The 21252-nt window shown below is 37.7% G+C and overlaps 2 protein-coding genes across 2 annotated transcripts; both read left to right on the forward strand.

The window, feature by feature from the left end:
* The first annotated feature begins 1542 nt into the window (after window positions 1-1542).
* LOC126782454 (zinc finger protein GIS2) lies at window positions 1543-5999 on the forward strand. Its single transcript, XM_050507705.1, has 4 exons — window positions 1543-1710; window positions 3396-3606; window positions 4342-4434; window positions 5158-5999. The coding sequence occupies exons 2-4, from the start codon at window positions 3470-3472 to the stop codon at window positions 5717-5719; spliced, it is 792 nt and encodes a 263-aa protein (XP_050363662.1). The 5' UTR covers window positions 1543-1710; window positions 3396-3469; the 3' UTR covers window positions 5720-5999.
* Window positions 6000-12588: 6589 nt separating this feature from the next.
* On the forward strand, window positions 12589-16507 carry LOC126782266 (endoglucanase 24-like). The gene is made up of 4 exons (XM_050507481.1): window positions 12589-13084; window positions 14780-15079; window positions 15448-15609; window positions 15687-16507. Exons 1-4 carry the CDS (start codon window positions 12650-12652, stop codon window positions 16287-16289), a joined length of 1500 nt encoding a protein of 499 aa, XP_050363438.1. The 5' UTR covers window positions 12589-12649; the 3' UTR covers window positions 16290-16507.
* Window positions 16508-21252: the final 4745 nt, after the last annotated feature.

Consider the following 21252-nt stretch of genomic DNA (forward strand, 5'->3'; position numbering starts at 1 on the left):
CGGCAACAAAGATGATGTAAGTTAACATACCATTACTTTAACATTTGACTCAATAGTAACTAGACCCAAGGCCTGATTAATTAGTAGCAAACTCCACCGCAAGATTGCATGTTAGTAACTGAGTGTGCTCAACTGAAATAAAAACCATGCAGAGGACTAGCACCTTCACCTACTAACCTAACCCATGTTAAATTACGAGTCACAAAGCCAAGACCACCATTTCTAGTAACATGATGAAAGACACCATCTACATTGATCATGAGTATGCCAATGGAAGGAGGCTTCCAACGAATCACTTTAGCAAGTTTGAAAGCTTTTTTAATCAAGAGAATTAGAGAAGTATAAACTAAAATTCACCTAGCTTAGCCACTGACTCTAAACACACATTAGTAGCAATCATTGACTTTTTATTCGAATCTCTCTGATTACGTTGTATCCAAGTACTCCAAAGAAGAACATAGGTTCACCAAAGTCCCCAAATGAAGATCAATGACATATTGACATAACCAAACAACTATAGTAGTATGGATATCACTCCAACGAAAACAACTACCTCTCAATACCAGCCTTTTTTGTAGGACATACCTAGTAAAAGTACAATCTTGAGATAGAAGAGGAGTATTCAACCCCATTACCAAATAACACACTCTTGAGAATCAATAATAACACGTTTGGAAGCCAAGCTACCAAGAGAAAGAAAAATGTCTAAACAAAGACGCCAAACATATACCTTCGCTTGATTTGGAATCCGACTTTTCCAATGAGTCTTCCTAAATGAAGATGACATTGTATGTAAGATATGAGAATGATTAGAAGAATTGACAAACACTTGTTTATAAGCAGACTCAATGTGTCCATTAAGGCTAGGCATGGGATGAGATGGGATGAGACGGGACATGACGGGATTGTGACTTTAATCTCGTATCTCGTCACACTCTTTAAACTCGGAATGAGATCATGATGGACATTACATTTTTTTAGTTTAATCCCATCAGGATTGATCCCACTCGGAATTGGAACGAGACATGACATGTCCCGATATCCAGAAACTTGAATAAAACCTATAATTTTGAAATTTCCATCAATAAATCAACATTGAAAGTTGATTTTTTTTAAAAAAAGCACCGGATGTTCAAGAGTATTAATAATTATCCTCAGTACACAAATATTTTAAATTTAAAAGATCTTATTAACATAATAAATTTTACTTCGGCACAAAATTATATAAATCACAAATTATTATTAAAAATGGGACGGAGCGGCCCTATATTGGATTGGGTTGCTAGTCCCCAGGACGGACTTAACGTTTCAATCTCGTGTCGTCCCAACAAAATTCGGGACGGAGCAGGACGGGATCAAAATTCTAGGTATTTATGCCCTTTTACTGAATACTGAGTAACTGACCATTTTAATATATATTTTTTGCAAATAGTTTTACCAAAACACGGGGTTCGATTGAAATATTTGTATAATATTGAGGTTATTTCTGTGACTCCTGAAAAGATGAATAGCTCAGGCAGCCACATTCTTTCTATTTAGCTCGCGAAAAACAGAGAAAGAGGAGTTAGGGTTCCCTTCCTTTCTGATTTTCTCTCTTCCCTTTTTACTCTGAGAAACCAGAGTGCTTCTCAGGCCTCTTCTCCGCCGCGCCTGCTTCTCCGCAACGCCGTCACCTTCGTCGCGCGGTGCCTTCTCGTCTCTGTCTCCCAGGTAGGTTCTCACTCCTCTCTCTCTCACCTCACTCTAATTTTATTGAGGGCGTATCTTAAGCTTTTCAGTATCTCTGTGTTTTGAATTTGTCTCCGTTGATTCGTCAAATCCATGTACGTGCGCATTTATGAGGTCACGATTGAATATGCATTACTTGTAGAAATTGCTAGAAATTTGTGGAAATTGTTATATATAAATGCCTTACATATATCTTTGGGGATTGAATTAACTGTAGAATAGTAAATTGATACCGGAAACTTGTTGGGAGAGTTGTGTAGATAGTACTTACTGGTTATAGGATTTGAGTATATAGTTAAGAAGGTGCGGTTCGGCTTCGATGCCATCTAGATATGGTTAGTTGCAGATGTTGAAGCCTCGGGTTCCACTCAGGAGAACTTCAAGGCTGTATGAAGCTGGTTGGGCTCCTTCAGAGTTCTTAAGTCAAGGAGACAGTCATTTACTCTATTTTTAGGTCATACGTAAGTGCACAGAGTGTCTTCTTCTCATATAGGTTCATCTTCATACTGTTGCTGAAAGCCGGAGGAAAGTCATTACTATCTACTTTAGTCTAGCCTTTTGTTTTCAGTTTTGTTTTAAATATATGATTGTAAGGGAAATCTGTGCTGCTCGCAAGTTGTAACCATCAGTAGATGTTTGATGTAATCAAACATTCATATCATTATTACACAGATATCGATAGTATGAGTAATTTGGTTTGAAAGCCTGTGGCATGCATCGACCGTTGTTGATATATGTATATATATACACATATATATAAAAACAAAATATATTTACTAAGAAAGACAAAATGTTGTAATCTGGCGATTGTTTTGAGATTACTCCTTTCTCCTATTCTTTTTCTTTCCTGTTGATAGATTCTTCAGCCACCTTAGCCTTGCATGACTATGATCTTATAGAGGTGACAAATGAAGATGGAAGTTTGCTAAATGGCAGTGTTCCTATGAGTAGTGGATAGGAGAGGGTCTACGAGGGTTTCCCTTTTCTTGTGTGGATAGCAAGAAGGATATATCATACAATAACATAAAGTGATTGTCTATTATTCAGAAATATATTATAGTCTTTCCTAAACAAGGGTGTTATGATCTAAAGCTGCAATCCTAATTCTGTTTTTTTTTTTTTAATATCCATGAAGTCTACATGTTTTCTCTTGGGGTTTGTTTTTGAGTTCTCTTGTTGTCTCTCATCTCCAACAGGCCTTTCTAATTTTCCATTTATCATCAGATGGATAACTCATATAGTTGCTACGGGATATTTTTTCGAATCCAACCTGTAACCTTAATAACACATTTTTCCAATGCGAAACCAGTTGCTCCTTTCCCCTCTAAAATTAAATGACCTCAATCTGCTGAGGTGGTTTAGGAAGTGATTTGAGAACTTGGAGTTTATGTAGAGTATTTCGTAGGCTTGAGCAATAATTGGAATGCATGGTTTATTGCAACGGAAGCTTAGAGACTTTAATATATGAAGGATGTGGGTGGTTGAGGGACTGAGCATTAGCATATGCGTGTAAGTGGGGTCGTATCTAATTCTTAAGAGATGGATTGCTTGTTTTCTGTGCTTTGCTGGGATTTGGTGATTTCTGTTATGAAGGACTGTAGTTGGTTTGATTTACGTCATGGATATTGGGTGTGGTTGTAATGTGGGTGTGGCTGTGATGTGGACAGGGAGGAGGCAGTGGTGGTTGTTGTGGTGTTTTATCCTCGAATCAGTGGAGCTAGGTCATAATAAGAAATTAATCATGAGTTCAGACAGCATGAGCAGGAGCAGGAGCAGGAGCAGGAGCCCTGCGGATCGTAAGATGCGTTCTGATCGCTTTTCCTATCGTGATGCACCTTACAGGAGAGATGGTGGTCGTCGGGGTGGTGGTGGTTTCAGGTTTACTAGCTTTTGACCATTATTTGATTTCTTCTATTGTTTTTATATATGTGGGTTGGTAAGGAGAAGATTATATCTGTCAATTGTATGTATTGGCTAAGACCTCTGCTTCAGTACTGCCTTTGAAGACCTTTTACAGTTTATAAATCATAAATTTGTCTGCTTCTACATTTGGTAGAGCAAATAAGTTTTCAGATATACATGTCTTGATTTATATCCAAATTCATCTTGGTTCTAGAGGTAGCTTTGTTTCTGTCTATGGAGCCTACAAGTTATATAGATATAATCTGTTTTGTTTTTTTAGTACTTCTGAACGGCATGGCATGTTTAAGTTCTACAATTTTCAGTTTTGCACTCCCTTACATCTTTGTTGTTGATGAGGAACTTGTGACATTTGGCCATTTCTGTTCTTCACAATTGAATGACTGGTTTTTTTGTTTCGGTTTTGGTTTTATATTTTGTTACTTATTATTTTCAGTATAGCAAAGTGCCTTATCCCACCCGTAAATCATTCTATAGCACATCCAATTCTCCTATGCGTGGGATGTGAGACCTTGTTTTACCATTTTTTTTTCTGAGAACTGGATTCAATGCTATCCTTTAATATTTTATGGAACTTTTCTTCTTGATCTACATTGTTAATTAGTGGTTCACTTCAGGAAGTTTACAACTTATGCAATGTCCCATGCCATTATTGTATGTTCTTAACATAATTTGCTGTTATTTTCTTGCCAGCCGAGACAATCTCTGCAAGAACTGCAAAAGACCTGGCCATTTTGCTAGAGAATGCCCTAATGTTGCAATTTGCCACAATTGTGGTCTTCCTGGGTATGTAAACTCCTTCTGGCTCGTGTTTGGGGTTATATACCACGCAGCATGATCTGTTTTATTTCATTAGATGTTTCTCTTTTTATTTATCTTTCTAAGGTGGGGCTCCAGCCTCCCGCTGCCCTACAGATTTTAATACCATTACAATTAGATAGTTAGTTAATACTTATACTCCAGGAACTACAACAGCTACTAGTTGTATGTCTTACCATGGCCCCAGATTGTTTCCACCACTAGCACTTTGAAAAATGAAGTTGCTGCACATACTATTATTTTCATATTTAGTATAGGCAAACAAGATTTACGAGTAAGCCAAAGGTTTGAGGTTAATATGATGGTTCCAAATGGAGGTGCTCACTCTTTAACTTCTGACATTTCCTGAAGGTGCTCAATCTCCAAACCTTGGGACTGCTTTAACATGTAAATTTAATCTCAATGAGAATGGGGCATAAATACTTTCTGGAGCTTCTGGTATTTTCTGGAGCTACTATCTACTGAATACTTGGGACTGCTCCAACATTGAAGCATATTATCTGTGAGGGCGACGGGTTAATTTTTTTGCAATTTTTCAATGCATCATTTTGTTTCTTTTTCTGTAAGAATGATGACTGAGATGTTATATTTCATATATTTTTACTATATTTTGTGATGCTGGCATGTTTGCTGGAGTCGTTCCTTTTCTACCATTGTTTTTGTGACTTTGCCTTCAAATATTTAATGTAGGCACATTGCTTCAGAGTGTACCACAAAGTCACTATGTTGGAATTGTCGTGAACCTGGTCACATGGCCAGTAACTGCCCAAATGAGGGCATCTGCCACACCTGTGGCAAGGCTGGACACCGTGCTAGAGACTGCACTGCTGCGCCCATGCCGCCTGGGGACTTGAGGTTGTGCAATAACTGCTACAAGCAAGGCCATATTGCAGTTGACTGCACAAATGAGAAGGCATGCAACAACTGTAGGAAGACAGGTCACCTGGCTCGTGATTGTCCAAATGAGCCCATCTGTAACATGTGCAATGTAGCTGGGCATGTGGCTAGGCAATGCCCCAGAGCCAATGTTTTGGGAGATAGGGGAGGTAGTGGCGGAGGTGGTGTTCGCGGTGGTGGTGGTAGTGGTGGCTACCACCGTGACATTGTATGTAGAAACTGTCAGCAGCTTGGCCATATGAGCAGGGATTGCATGGGACCCTTGATGATCTGTCATAACTGTGGGGGGCGAGGACACCTGGCATATGAGTGCCCTTCTGGTAGGTTCATGGATCGCTACCCTAGGCGGTACTGAGTGATAGATGGTCTTGGGTTTGCACTTTGCAATTTCCTTTTTATCTTGAGGAGCGTTTTCGGTTTTAGGTGTTAAGTTGAAGGTTGGAGCTAAACAGTGAGGAGTTGAATTGATACTTTTTGGTAGAATATGTTTGTTTATGCGGAGTATTAAATTTTGCATTAGTACTTAATTTTGACCATGTATTATTATTTCTGCTTTCTTCGGCTATTACTAGAAATAAAGACTTTTAGCCAATATTGGAGTCGCCTGATAATGAGAGTTGCCAAGTTTCTGTTTACTTAGTTTCTGTATGTGTGCTTGTGAACTTGGTGTTCCCAATTGATTGATATAAGTTATAAACTTGGACTCTCTTTTGTGCCGGTCTGTGTCTATTTTCGTTCTGCTCTTGGCTTAAATAAAGAGACAGGCAGACCTCATCCCTCAACATTGATATGATTACGCTCCTTCCAATTATATCAAGGTAAGCCACATAGCCAACCTCAGATTTCAGAAGGTGCCGATATGTTTCTGGCAGCCGTCTCCAACTCCCCATGACAAATTACAAACTGGTTTGATATCAATGTTGGCAAAAGAGCATTTGGAATTGGAACAGAGTTGGCAACCTCTTCTTTGAAGCCTACTATCAACCGAATCCTTACCATAGAGCACCTTTAAATACCACAATGCTCTTTCTTTGTAGTATAGCAGCGTGCCGAAGACCTTTAACTCCGTAAGCAGTAGGGAAGTCGGGAGAAAGATGAGAGAAGGCAGCACCGGAAGGGTGTTTACCTGAAGCAATTTCGGCTAGATGATCCGGTCACCGTAGCAATCAAACGTGCAGCATCAAGAGAGCGAGGTTCAAATCCTCAGACGAGACCGCGCGACCTATCAATTATTATTTATTAACTTGATATTGCTTCAATATGCTTTTGATACGATGGCAATTGATATTGTTGCACATATAGTTCATGAACACTGAACCCAGTTGATAGCGCTTTATGCTTTGTTAAGATAGTAGCAAAGAAGTGACAGAACAATTGAGTTGACGTGAGGGATTACACAAAACTTGGGAACTTGGTAAACGTTTGATTCAATGGTGATCAGATTGTTACCAGTTGATCAAGAACTTGTAATATACCCACCATCTGAAATAATTTCAAGTTCGTTAAAGTGAACATCTGAAAGTTGATGCCAAGATCTTGAGCGGTGTTCTGCACGCAGTTGCGAGTCGTATGTGACACCCTTACACTCAATCCATATTTCTCATGTTTTTTTTGAGAAGCATATTAAAAGATGTGGTCAAAATAGATTCTAAAAGGTAAAAAAAGCTCCAACTTTTGCGGAGCCTCTATTCCAAAACCTAGGGTTTTGTGAGGTTATTGGTGGCGTCAGGGCTCCCTGACCAGTCTGCAGGCGTCATCTGGTGGTTCTCAGGCTCAACAGAGTTGTGCAAGTAGTGGTTGTGGTAGTACTTGGTGAGCAAAAGCTAAACATGGTAGATTACGCTGGCGGAGCGCTTGGGCGTGACTGTTTGAGGCTTGGAGATCGATTCTGGCCATTGTGGGTTGTTGAGTTTGCTTTTTTAGCTTTGTATTTCTTGCGGGGCTTTAGTGGCAACAATTTTCTCAAGTTCCTCTATCGGTTTTCATGGCTTCTAGGCCAGCCAAGTCACCGGATTGAAGTGGCGGTGGAAGCCATTGCGGGTTCGGATCTGACTAGATTCGTTAGTGAAAGTGGAGGAGAAGTGGGTTGCTGGGCTTTGGTTTTTTGGGTTGGTATGCTTCATGGGCTAGGCTTTGTATTTTCATTCTTCTTTTCTTTTCTATGGGTTTGATCTAATTTTGAACCTCAAGGGGAAAATCCTCCTCAAATATTTAGGTTTTCGACCATTCTTCCGTTAGGGTAAACAATTGACGAATTTGACCCAAATCGAGTGATGATTTTTTTTAGAATTTAGTGTTTGAGGAGTTACATATATGCTTTGCATTTTCATTTTGCGTATGTCCACTTGTTTGAGGAGTTACATATCCTAAAGCAGAAATTTTCACTTTAGAATATACATTATAATACTCGATTGCATATTATTATTTTCAAATGTGCTTACAGTCATGATTTTTATCTTTCTCCATCTACATAGACAAGAGATACCACATGAGTAGTGATAGATCGTTACTTAAACGTCTATAATAAGCTTTGCAAAAGATCATTGTTTGTATATAATAAACATGGATTGTGCAGTCCGGAGAATCAAAATGGACTCAATACTTATCATGTTATTAGGGGTGTTTGAAATTGATTATTACCTACTAAAAATAAAACCTAAATTACTATTTACATGATCGACTTCTCTTTAACAAATTGAACCAAATTTACCAATACACCACATAATTACAAGTTTGGTTCTATCATGCCTTCTAATTCATTTAATTACATACTTTTAGACATCAATATAATTAGAACCTTAGGAGATCATCTAATCATACAAGATTTCAATTAACGTTTAGGTTGACTTAGGGCCTCACCTAAATTTGCATGCAATCAAGTTTAACAACACTTAGAGTAGAAATCAAACAAGATTACATATAAGCACCAAATATTCGTTGGAGACATGTTCATGATGGCGTCACTCACCATGACGTTACATGTAGATTTCCAGAATTTCTCACTTTAATCAACACAAACCGAACCTACTTAGGGCATTATTCGATTTGTGTCAATATAGATGATGAATCTAGCACTCAAACACAATCTTCGGGACTTCATCCAAGCACTAAATTCGTATGCACATATCTGAAAATTATCTAAAAGCATGTGAAAGAAGATTAAAATACAACAATAGAAATACAAACTCAATAATCATAAGAATCATGGATTCGACAAAGATCCAAAAATATAACAAATACAATCTGAAAATTTTGAAACTAATACAAACCAATAATTCCACGCAAATAACAAACTACAATCTTCATAGACAAAGTATTGTAGAAAATCACAAACAAGCAAAGCCATGTAGATGAGTTGTGAGAATCACACGTTGTAGGAACCTTAGAGGTATGGCTTCAATGGTGAACTCGGTGATGGTGTAAGGGGGCGACTTGCTATTTGGTGAAGGATGTTTGTGGTGGTATTTTGGCAGAGGTTCGCCTATTGAATGTAAAGGAGAAGTGATCCCTTTTCTGTTGTGAATGCTGTGTATTTATAGAGGAATGGGGGGGGGGATAGCTGCTCGGTTATTGGGTTGGATCATCCATCAATGCACGGCTATGATCTTCCTTGAATGATTGGATCACACGGCTCCCCTTGTCTCTTGTTATTCAGCCTTTGTCTCCTTCTTTTTCTCTATGCTTTCCTCTTATCTCCAAGGCTGATCTCTTCAATGAATGGCACGGTCCGGCTTATCCCTTTAGCTGATAGTAGGCACAACATCCTTCTCCTTTAATTTTCACACGGCTTGGTCTCTTCTTCTTCTTCTCTTTGAATGCACGGCTGAAACCCTCTTCATATCTTCATTTATATCTTCACAAAATAGAAAATCCTCTCCTTTATTTTCTGAGTAGGTAGACACGGCTTGGCTTTCTCTCTAATGAATCTGGACGACATCTTGTCCTCCTCATTGTGCACGGCTTCCTTGTTTCTCTCTATCTCTCAAGCCGTGAGTTATCCTCTTGTTGTGAACGACATATGACTCCTATTTTCTTTCAATCCGTGCCTTATCTTCAGCTCTCCTCTTGCACGACATCTCCTCTTTAATCTCTTGATTTATCTCTTCAAATATGAAAATAATAAGTAAAAGATAATTCACTTGGTTCATGTCCTAATCTAGACAAATGTTGTCTTAAAAAGACACACATGTAATAGATGAGCTTAACTAGATTATGAAAGTTTCTATTCGGCAAAAAGAAAACTTACTAGAACAAGTAAGTTACTAGAACATGAAAGTTCATTTAGGAAAGTTTGCAATAAGAGTTTCAGTTCAAGTAGGACTATTCCAAATGATACGTTTCCTAGTCTAAAAAGGACTCCTAATGCAAGTAGGATTCTCAAAATATCGCCAATGCAACATAAACGTAGAAAGATGAAGACTCCTAATTCAACTAGGTTTCCTAGTCCTACAAGGATTCCTACTCAAACTAGGACTCTAGACCAATTATCCGTTTTCAACTCGTTTAAGCACAAAAATGTCACCAATACCGCAAAAGACTCCTATTATGACTCAATGACTCGATAATACAACAATAAGTGCTAATCAAAGTACAAATGGAGGTAAAAACATGTTAAGAACGTCGCACAAAGTGCTCATATCAACTCATGAGTTAGACTATAAATAACATAAACAATGTAGCCTAAATAATTATATTATCTACTAGAACTCTAGAAGTGAATAATATTAAATCTGGACAGACCACTTCAAAAGAGTCAGGCCACAAATCATAACTGAAGCTTTTGTTCTGTTCACTTGTTCAGTGTTGGTTCTTCCTCTTTACATATATGCTTTAAAGTTTGGTCCCTCTGACATCTGCTATCAAATAGTGGCAAGGCTTCTCCAAGCCTCCAACCAACAATTGGACATATATTCTCCTTAATCATCTCACTTTCAAGTAGTTGGTACCAAAATCAAGCACTTGTACATAAATAAGTGAATTTATCTGTAAAAAGCAGACAATTTATAATCATATCAGACAAATGGCTATTGAAGATTTGGGAAGAGACACAAATCAACCATAAATCCCACTTAGATACAATCTTAATTAACATCAGAATCTTTCCTATTCTTAATTGTAAGAGGTCGGTTGTAATCTCTTGTATACTTTACTTCAAAAGACAAATATATGTGTAGGTAGAGAATGTAGTATATACTTGCATTCTGCTCAATACGAACCAATGCAGTTCACACAATTTCATGCAATCTTATAACACAAGTAAATTCATTATTACATTGTTGCATTCAAGTAAAACCTAATATACGTTCCTCTTTTCTTCTAATGCAAGTCGATCTAAACCGTGAAAAAAATCAGAATCAACCTCAAAGAAAATTCTTGCTTGTACATAACAAGGTTTTATGGTTTTGGCTTATAACTAACAGTTTGAGGATGTACCAGTAAGACAAGACACCCAGAACAAAGATCCTCCTTTTCAACTGCCACAACAAATTCTGGCTTACCTAAGAGTTTCAATATATGAAGCAAATTATATTCCAGTATTCCACAAACAAAAGTAGCAGTTACACCAAAATGGCATAAAACTGAGAGCCTTCACTGGTTTCCTTGGATAAGGAGAAAAGAATCAATCAGTACCGGTTTCTACACTAAAAAGATAGAATTTCATTTTGGGGAATTGGAAGTATTGGTACTTCTTGTATAATATCCAGTCACTTTGCTCTTTATGAACAGTTAGTTTCCAGTACTAATCAATTCGTTCCTCTTTAGAATTTAGATACAGTAGCTGAAACCTTTTTCAGTTGCTTGGTTCTGTAAGTTGGAACATATCACATCTACACAACTACACTAGTTGAGTACTTGAGTTGTTACACCTGCAGTAGGATAGTGAAATTGAATATTAGCAAGGTAATAGCCATTTTGACTTTCCAGTTTACATAATATAAACTAAGTTATTGATGAGGATGCAATCACTCAAGAACTGCCTGGGTATCATATCAGTTTAAAGTGTCTTAGATTGTCTTAATTATTCTAAATGACAATTGTTAAATTTCTTAAAGTGTTAACAAATGGATAAGAGGTGCTATCTCAAGCAGGTGATCGAACTTTGTTCATCATCAGGCAATAAATTGTGGACAAACTCCAATCGTCATTGCAAGGCTTAATGTTTAGAGAAAACCGTAGAGACTTTTAGAGCAACTCCAGTGCATGATTGCATCTACACAAATCACTTTTGTTTGCTTCTAAATCTTTTGGTTTATAGATATTCGTTACAATTGGACTAGTACCAGCTGATGAGTTCGTCTGTTCGTGTATGAAAAACAAATAGAAAAGAAAAGGAAAAGGTGACATCAATATACAATTCAATGATTTCATCGTAAAATAACTATTAGAGGACAAATTATATGCAGTTTTCTATCAAGAAACGATAGAAATAAACAAGTATAGAAATCAAAACCCTCGTTGCCGACTCATAAGCTAATTAGAGATCGAGCCTCAAACAATAAATTAAGAGCTTATAACTTATAAGTATCCAAGCCGAATTATATTGTTAACGTATATCACTATACCATATAATCATACGAAGTTTATGTCCTGCAAACTTTAATTTCATTTTGTTACGTTTTGATACTTGAATGTTAATTGAGCGCATAATTGATGGTCATCTCGAAGCATCATATCTTATGTATAATGAATTTATCTTTCTACTAGGCCCCTAAATAAGTAGGCGAAATTGATCAACATAATGGTTCTTTTATACACTCGTCTTTAGCTAGGAGATTCGTAATGTGTCGTTTTGACATCTCTATCTATCTATGAATAAAACATTATGTTATCTTTCTTAAAACCGAAAAACCCTCTATCAAACTCTCAACTTTGATCCATTCTATTTATTAAATTTTTTATACCTAATCTACAAACTTTCAAATTTACCATCTCTCTCTATTCCCTAGCATCCCTTCCCTATCAAAACTTTGAGAATAAAAAAGAAACCCAACACCCTCAACATTTTAGTCCCCACACCCACAAGAAAAGCTAAACGTAGGCATCATATTCATATATATGTCTTACCTCTAACACACTTCACATAATCAAATCCCATATTTGTATGTAACGCATGTGACTCCGCCTCTCTCACTGACACTCTCTACTACTTGTCGGCGCTCTCACGCCTCTCCCTCTTCTCCTTCTTCCCCGTGACCCAACGCCTTCCCCCAACTCATATATAAACCCCCACCCTCCAAAATTAACCAAAACCCATCACTCCAAACCAACCCAAATCTCCAGAACCATGAAACCCATGACTCATTTCACTCATTTCACCCATTTCCTCTCCCTCATTCTCCTCCTCCTCCTCCCCCTCGCCGCCGTACGCGGCGGAGGACACGACTACCAGGACGCATTGTCGAAATGCATACTCTTCTTCGAGGGCCAGAGGTCGGGGGTGTTGCCTCAGGACCAACGCCAGCTTTGGCGGGCGAATTCCGGGTTGAGTGACGGTTGGACTTACAACACTGACCTCACCGGCGGGTACTACGACGCCGGCGACAACGTCAAGTTCGGGTTCCCGATGGCCTTCACGACGACAATGCTGGCGTGGAGTGTGATCGAGTTTGGGGAGTCCATGCCTCCCAATGAGATCAGGAATGCGCTCGTTGCTATTCGCTGGGGAACTGATTATCTCCTCAAAACGGTGTCGCAGCAACCCAACCGGATCTTCGTTCAAGTAAGTTAATGTGGTGTGTGAAATTGTTGTTGAGTTTAGTTGGTGTTGGTGTTGGTGTTTGTGTTTATGGCTTTGGTTGAATTGGGTTGTGTCACTACTTCTGTGTGCGACCCATTTCTGGGTTTTTGTCTGGTTCTTGATCCTGTGTCCCCTTTTCTTTGTCTGGAAAATCTAAGGGTTCTTGGGAAACTTTGTTTTATGTTATGTCACTTATGTGATACCACTGGAACTGTGTGCCCATTGCATTTTCTAGTAATAGAATCCAGTGCTTTGAGTTTTTTTGTGTCTCTGCATCTCTATGTTTCCAGAAGTGAAGGTTTTCCTATCTTGGATGTATGACGAACAAATGAAGCTCATAGTGAGTCTAGGTAAGAATAGGTGAAAACTACTGGTTTTGTTAAGGCATTGATGACATTAGGTTTTGAAAGGTGAGGACTTTATACACCCATAATCGTGTGTTTTCTTTTAGAACCTCCATCGGTCAAATTAACATAACTCAGAGTAGATGAAGAACACAGCTAGGTAGGTGTAATTTTGTTTTAGTCAAAGTTGTATAGCTTTTCATGTAGAGTCCTTTTATGCAAAGATGTATTAACATACAATTCTGGGTGATCAAACTTATTTTTAGTAATCGAGGTCAATATTGTGGTAAATTATAATTACGGGAGGATTATAACTTTTTACCTAATATGTGAAAGTATGAGAGAAAGGATCACCCCATAACAATTTGTATGTGATGGAAGGTTCAATCCTTGCCATATGAAACTGTGATTCCAATTAATTGTTTACAATCATAGACGTCCTTTTGAGTTCATTTTGTGACCGAAGGTGAACCAGTGATCTGAATCTTATATGAGTGGACTGTGAGCTATATCTATATACACTTTTGCTCCTCCAGGTCCGTGACTTGCATGAAACTATCAATCAATTGTCTTTATCAAGGTTAATTTATGCTCCATACACATAGGGCTGGGCACGGGCCCGGCCCGGGCAATTTTTTTCAGGGTTCGGGCCCGGCCCGGTTGTAGTGTGACGGGCCGGGTTTTTTTCTAAAAAAACCCGGGCCCGGGTAAAACCCGGCCCGAGTCAATTAATTGCAGGGCCCGGGTAAAACCCGGACCGGTAATATCCGGGCCGAGCCCGCCCGGTTTTCCGGGCCTAACTCTGTTTTTGGCTAGTTTGCGGCGAATCGGCAGTGCGAGGCGACGACAATGGGAATTATGGGATTGAAATTAGTTAAGTTTAAGGTTATTTAGTTATGTTCCAGTGTCATTGTATCTATTCTATAAGTTTAGGATCACTTACGAAAACCAATTACATAATAACACCTAATGTCCCGGGTTTCCGGGTTTTTTTTGTTTAAAGATTTGAAGGCCCGGGACCGGCCCGGACATAACAAAGCCCGGCCCGTTTATCACATGACAACATATGAGCCCGGCAAAAAACCCGGCCCGCCCAGACGGGCCCGGCGGTCCGGTTCGGGTTTTTTTTCTTTTTCGGGCTTTTTGCCCAGCCCTACATACACACACACACGACACTTATATATTAGTCCAAAGTTTGCTAAGGCCAAAATGTGTCTCAATAGTACAAGAAATGCCCCACTAGTGAAATAATGCAAACAATGTTAGGTACTATGTAATTTGCTTGATCTTTCATCTTTTTAAGGTGTTAAATTTTATTATTATGGAATGTTAGGTTGGGGATCCAATTATAGACCACAATTGCTGGGAAAGACCTGAAGACATGGACACAGCCAGGACAGTATATGCAGTGGACTCGCCGAATCCAGCCTCTGATGTTGCCGGTGAGACAGCTGCGGCACTAGCAGCTTCCTCAATGGCGTTCCGATCCTCTGATCCTGGTTATGCGGATACATTGTTGCGTAGTGCCATGAAGGCCTTTGAGTTTGCTGATACTTACAGAGGTGCATACAGTGACAATGCCAATGTTAGAGATGGTGTCTGCCCATTTTACTGTGATTTTGATGGTTACCAAGTAAGTACACATACATGACCTTACTCAACTCCACATAGGATATCTCTCAAGTATTCCATACTTCATAAGTCAAAACATTGTTCACGAATCACCACCTTTGTATAAGGATGAGTAAGCATAACATATGAAGTAATTAACCACATGTTGTTAATCACCTTCCATTCATTCCCACAATATCAGTTACATTATAGACAAAGCATTCAGAGATCACTTCATAATCTTTCACTGGATTTGTTTGGAAAGAGAATTTGTGACAGCTTCTATGTCTATATTGTGTAAATTTCATTCCTATTTCGAAAAAAAAAAATATAGCCGAGTTCGAACCTTATACTATCCTTTAACACACTATTGTAATTAACGTTTGACAGGATGAATTGCTATGGAGTGCAGCCTGGCTCAGGAGAGTCACTCAGGATGGTGGTTACCTTGACTACATACAAAACAATGGCAAAACCCTTGGTGCAGAGGACAATATAAACGAGTTTGGTTGGGACAACAAGCATGCTGGCCTCAATGTTCTAGTCTCCAAGGTCAGAATGTTTTCCAAGACGAATATCTTGAATATCAATGATATAATCTCATGTCAAACCTTTCCTTTATTTTCCAGGAAGTCCTGGAAGGCAACATGTACAACCTCGAATCATACAAATCATCGGCTGATAGCTTCATGTGCACCCTTATACCGGAGTCATCATCGTCCCATATCGAGTACACTCCAGCCGGTCTCATCTACAAGCCAGGAGGCAGCAACCTGCAACATGTAACTTCCATTTCTTTCCTACTACTCGTTTACGCCAACTACCTTGCACGAACCTCACGATCCCTCAACTGTGGGAACATAGACATCAGTCCTACATCGCTTCGAGCAATCGCCAAAAAGCAGGTGGATTACATTTTGGGTGATAATCCAATGGGATTGTCATACATGGTTGGATACAGCGACCATTATCCACAGCGAATTCACCACCGTGGTTCTTCATTACCATCTATTAAGGACCATCACCAACCCATTGCTTGCAAGGAAGGTTCTGTGTACTTCAATTCCTCAAACCCTAACCCTAATGTCCTTGTGGGAGCCCTAGTAGGAGGACCTGGAGAAGATGATGTCTATGAGGATGATCGCGCTGATTTTAGGAAATCCGAACCAACCACATACATCAATGCACCATTTGTTGGTGTTTTGGCATACTTTGTGGCTAATCCCAGCTAGTACCCCAAACTAACTAGCAGAAATTGATACCTGTGAAACAGAGATCGATTTTGTAAATAAAAACCACATCATGATTGAAACATAGGGAAAGAAAATCAGTCTCTCATCTTGAGAGCAGAGTGAAGAGGCTTACGTGTTATTGAGAGCTCCATACGGCATGTTATAGGTTTTTGTTGTCACAGAAGAAGTAATTTCTTTGTGACTTTTTACAGATAATAAAAGGAGTGTTTCATATTACTCTTGCTTCTCCATCACATTCTCCAGTGTTTCAGAAGAGATCGATGATGAAATGAAGGATCTGAAATGCATGATTCGGATATATAATGAAGCTTAGAGCATCTTCAACAGTTTCTTTATATTTTCTCCAAAATAGATAAGCAAACTTTAAAATCTCCAAAAAAATTATGCTCCAACTCCAATTGTTTTTTTATTTGCAGATTTTTACATTTATTATTTTAATTAACTATTATATTTTATTATTTATCATAACCATAATATATTTCATAATTTCATATTGTTAACTTGAAATATTTATTGCAGATTTTTTATTAGTTGTAATCTAAGTTTGAGTTGTTGAAAAAAGTGTAAACATTTAATATTTGGTTATGCAATTTTTTTGGCAAATGTTGCAAATTTGGAGAATAACTCTTCTCTTTTATCAAATTCTCTATTTTGGAGAATGTGATGGAGAAACTGTTGGAGTTGAAAATTGGTATTTTTTCTCCGAAATGCATAATCTGTTGGAGATGCTCTTAACATGTATCATGTATCGCTGTCTAGTATTCTATACTACGTACTTGTTAACGTACGTAGGACATGTTTGATTATCGAGGATTAATGTTAACAAAATATATTCTTCGATTTTGATGATTCATAGTCAAGTAATTATCCATTCATGTCGATATATTAAGTAATCTGATTATCCGATCCTTTTCATGTCTATATATAGTTATATCTTGTAATTTCATCATTCCACATTCAGAACTCATACAATCCAAGTACATACTGTATATATAGTTCCCTTGCCTAGACAAGTATATAGTATAGTAGTGCTGCTGCATGCATGTGGATTATTTGATTTGGATCGATAAGATGACTTCACTAAATTCTATATTTTTTTTGTTCACGTACGTATACTAAATTTTGTTTACCTGAGACTGATCAAATCATGAAATTTCTGTCTTGGCTTAGATCGATCGATCAGGTGCTGTATAGTACGTACAATTGATCAGTAGGCACATGAAAGCTAATAGTTATGACGTTTAATTGTGACAAGAACAATTTCTTATGCCTGATGTTAATTATAACTGCGAGCCAATATGATTGAAGGGTTTGGAGCATGCTAAGGACAAGAATAACATATATAACAGCGTTAGCTTAGTTTTACTAAATAATTAGTTATTTCATCATAGATCAACGAACTCCGATCCAAGCTAGTCGTCTTGAAAATGCACGGATTGATGAAAAATGTGGTATTTGTTACAGAACTTATGTCATTGATCAGACTTTGATACATCAATATATATGTCATACAGTTTATAGAGACAACTAAGTAGAAGACATGTTAGCTTATTCCGTTAAAAAAAAACAGAGTTTTCTTTCTCTAGTTCAGCCTAGTAATCACAGTGAGGTTCTAATCACTTTTCTACAGTTTGTCGACAACATCGGCGAGTTAAATGTTCACCTCCCTCTTCCTCTTCCTCTTCCCCTTTCTCCTTCGTTGGATACCAACCTGCTTTCGATATCAAAGCGAAAATAGTTTCAATTTCATGATATTAATTTCAATTCCTTTCTATATCTCACATTTTCGTTTTTGATCAAAACCTTCATTGAACATTTAGAGAGAATACATATAGGAACTTCACAGTTCACACTACTTTTTCCTCTGATCAGTGTTGAAATAAGTCGTATAAAGACTTAGAGAGAATACATAGAAGAACTTCACAATTTCTCCATTGTTTCAATGCTCGTGAAATCTAACGTTCAAATCATGTGAAAAGCTCACTCTAAAAAAGTGTGGCATGATTTGTCGATTTTCACATAACTAAATTACAATCTCAGTTTTCCCACTCCTTACTTTAACCGTACAGCATATATGCATTGCATCATCATTTGCTATCTCATCAACAAATCGATCTCTTCAGAGCTCGGCGAATCTCATTGTCGCCGCTGCCGTGCGAGTCTGGCGATGAGTGTGGATGTTGTGGACAAGAGGGGAATTCGAAACTCAGTTTACGAACTAATAATTTTGAATATTCTGTAAGTAATTTTTGTTGTGATGGCTCGGCGCCAGGCAGTGGCGGATCTAAGTTTTGACAATTAGGTGTGCGGAAAAAAAAAATTAAGAATAATGTAAATTCTTGATAAGGTTAAATAAATTTTTTTTCTATATAATATATTGATAATAATACAAAAAAGATAAGAATTGCAAATCAAAAGGCCAATAAAACTTATTATATATAAAATACTCTAACTAAATTGCGCACTAACATCCATCTCTAACAAATTGACGAATCACTGTCTTTTAAATCAATATTATTTACATATTTCTTTTCAATGTAAATCATTTTTTTATCATAATGTAAAGCATTATACAAGCTGAGAGTGTTTTAAGCCTAGTCTAATGTCTATAATTGTTATAATCATAGGTCAATTTCACAACACACAAACATAACAATAGTATACTCATTTTATATTCAATGTATTTAATAATTATAGGGAATTAGGTGGGAGACTACCCATTACAAGTAGTTTGGGGTGTGCCACATTCTATCACAACACAAAATCAATAGTAAAATGGTCAACTAATCACAGAAAGAGATAAAGAGAGTTTTGACATATATGAAAACTTTATGGGGGCTTTAAAACATGTGGCATTGGCTGGTGGGTGTTCACCTATTTTTGCCTAGTGGGAAAACTTGGCCTGACATGTTCATTTTCTTCCCGACGGCTGCTGGGCACGCCGTCACTTAGATCTGCCTCTGGCGCCAGGGGCTTCGGCCGTACTCTGTGCCTGGTGCCTTCATCTTTACAAGGTGGATTGGATTACAAGACGATGATATAGTAGTGTACATTTGTAGATTATTATGGTCTATGGATGATTAAGATTTGTCTCAGTTTCGGGGCAGCTGGAATGTTTAGGATCCCCCGGACATGATATGCATGTTTTCTTGCCTATGAATTAAGCTCACTTTTGAGCCCATATTTGCTCCAACCACTAATCTACTGCAAAGTCTGCAATGCTCTAATTAAGTGCTTAAATTATACACAAAAGTTGATCAGAAAATAAGATATACGTACGTTGCTTAGATGATTTGAGAGATGGTACAGCGTTCTATAGAGTTAATGGTCGGTATAATGACACGCATGTCCTATATAACAATTATTATATTATTCCTCAGAGCGGTAACATGATCCTTAATTAAAGTGGTAAATTAGTTTAACTACCACACACAATTAATTGGTAAAATGTGTGATTATGCATATGAATGATATGATAGCCTTACTCCACCTAAATTACTTACAATTGATCGGATTAAATGCAAGCATAGTCGACGATGGCCAAGAATATATTGGACATATGGGTGAGCTTTTCATCATATATTCCAGATTGAGGTCATAATAAGAGTCGGGTTGTCACGATTCCGAAATTTCAAGTGTGAAACTCGAAAATTGAAGTCATGAAAAATTCTAAAACAATCTCAATAAATCGAAATCATCTTATCGTCACAGCGTATCGTTACTGAGTTCATAGAGCATCTCAGTCAAATTGATTATTACAAAACCAACATATAACTCAAGCATTATATTAAATGAAAGTGTAAAATCCTCTCAATCCTCACCACAAAATAAAACAAAGGAACTTCGAAATCTTCAGAGTAGTCCTTCTATTCTGCTAATCCACATCTGCAGAACTATCCCATTCACCATCGAATAGGTGAACCGGGATTGTAAACACAAACCCGGTAAGCTTTGCAGCTCGTATGAGTAAATCAACAATATAACTCGCATATAAATACAACAGAAAAATACTGAAAATATTTAATTATAAATGTACTCATGAGTCACAGGACAGCCCATCTGGTTGTCCAATCATATCTGAAAATACAAGTGCTCATGAGAAATCGGGCAACCCATCTGTTTACCCAATTACATTTATAATACGGGTACCCATGAGGCCCAGGTACTCATATGTTACCCCTCATGCAGTACGCCGCCAGACATTGGGCAACCCATATGTTACCAATTATCCAAAAATAGGGCTACTCATAAGCCGATAACTTATCTGTTACCTCTCATGCCAGTACACCGACAGAAAAGACTAGAGCTCTAACTGAATCGTAACTGTCGCCCGGCCAAGGCTAGGTTCCGACATGCCAACACGTCCGAAGACAGAAAAAAAACCTTTTAACATAACTCAAGTTAAAACCACGTACAATACATTTCTCTCATGTTATTGCACAAAAAGACAAGCGAAGCACGCTTAGATAAAACAAATATCAGGGTTATAAATAAACTCATTTGAATAAGAATATGACAGTATATAATATAGCAACCTATATATATGTATCGATTTTTACCATTTATACACATACAGAAACTACTATATCATATACATATCGTATTTCAATCTTTAAATAAAGCATAATTATGAATCACCGCCAAGGGTAGACTTGTCATAGTGAGATTTACTAACCTTATTTTCCTGAGCGTAATTTCTGCAATACCGAAAGCAAATCTTTTATTTGTTTCGTCGATCACCTAGATTGGATAAGATGTGATTAGAATCGTTACATAAAACCTCAAATGTAGGAACAGTATTAATGTTTTACTATTCAGCAATTTGCGGTTTTGTACGTAATTACTGTTCACATAAATACTATTCACGTGTTACTGTACAAGTACATACTATTTACGTATTCTTGTACAAGTACATACTATTTACGTATTCTTGTACATCCAT

The sequence above is a fragment of the Argentina anserina genome, chromosome 2 (genome assembly GCF_933775445.1).
Source record: "Argentina anserina chromosome 2, drPotAnse1.1, whole genome shotgun sequence".
NCBI classification, from domain to species: Eukaryota; Viridiplantae; Streptophyta; class Magnoliopsida; order Rosales; family Rosaceae; genus Argentina; species Argentina anserina.

Bases quoted from the DNA above. Each gene is read 5' to 3' on its own strand.
- LOC126782266 (XM_050507481.1), top strand. From the start codon at position 12,650: ATGAAACCCATGACTCATTTCACTCATTTCACCCATTTCCTCTCCCTC. The intron at 13,085-14,779 runs GTAAGTTAATGT...ATGGAATGTTAG, and splicing joins CCAACCGGATCTTCGTTCAA to GTTGGGGATCCAATTATAGA. The intron at 15,610-15,686 runs GTCAGAATGTTT...TTTATTTTCCAG, and splicing joins TCAATGTTCTAGTCTCCAAG to GAAGTCCTGGAAGGCAACAT.
- LOC126782454 (XM_050507705.1), top strand. From the start codon at position 3,470: ATGAGTTCAGACAGCATGAGCAGGAGCAGGAGCAGGAGCAGGAGCCCT. The intron at 3,607-4,341 runs GTTTACTAGCTT...TTTTCTTGCCAG, and splicing joins CGGGGTGGTGGTGGTTTCAG to CCGAGACAATCTCTGCAAGA. The intron at 4,435-5,157 runs GTATGTAAACTC...TATTTAATGTAG, and splicing joins CACAATTGTGGTCTTCCTGG to GCACATTGCTTCAGAGTGTA.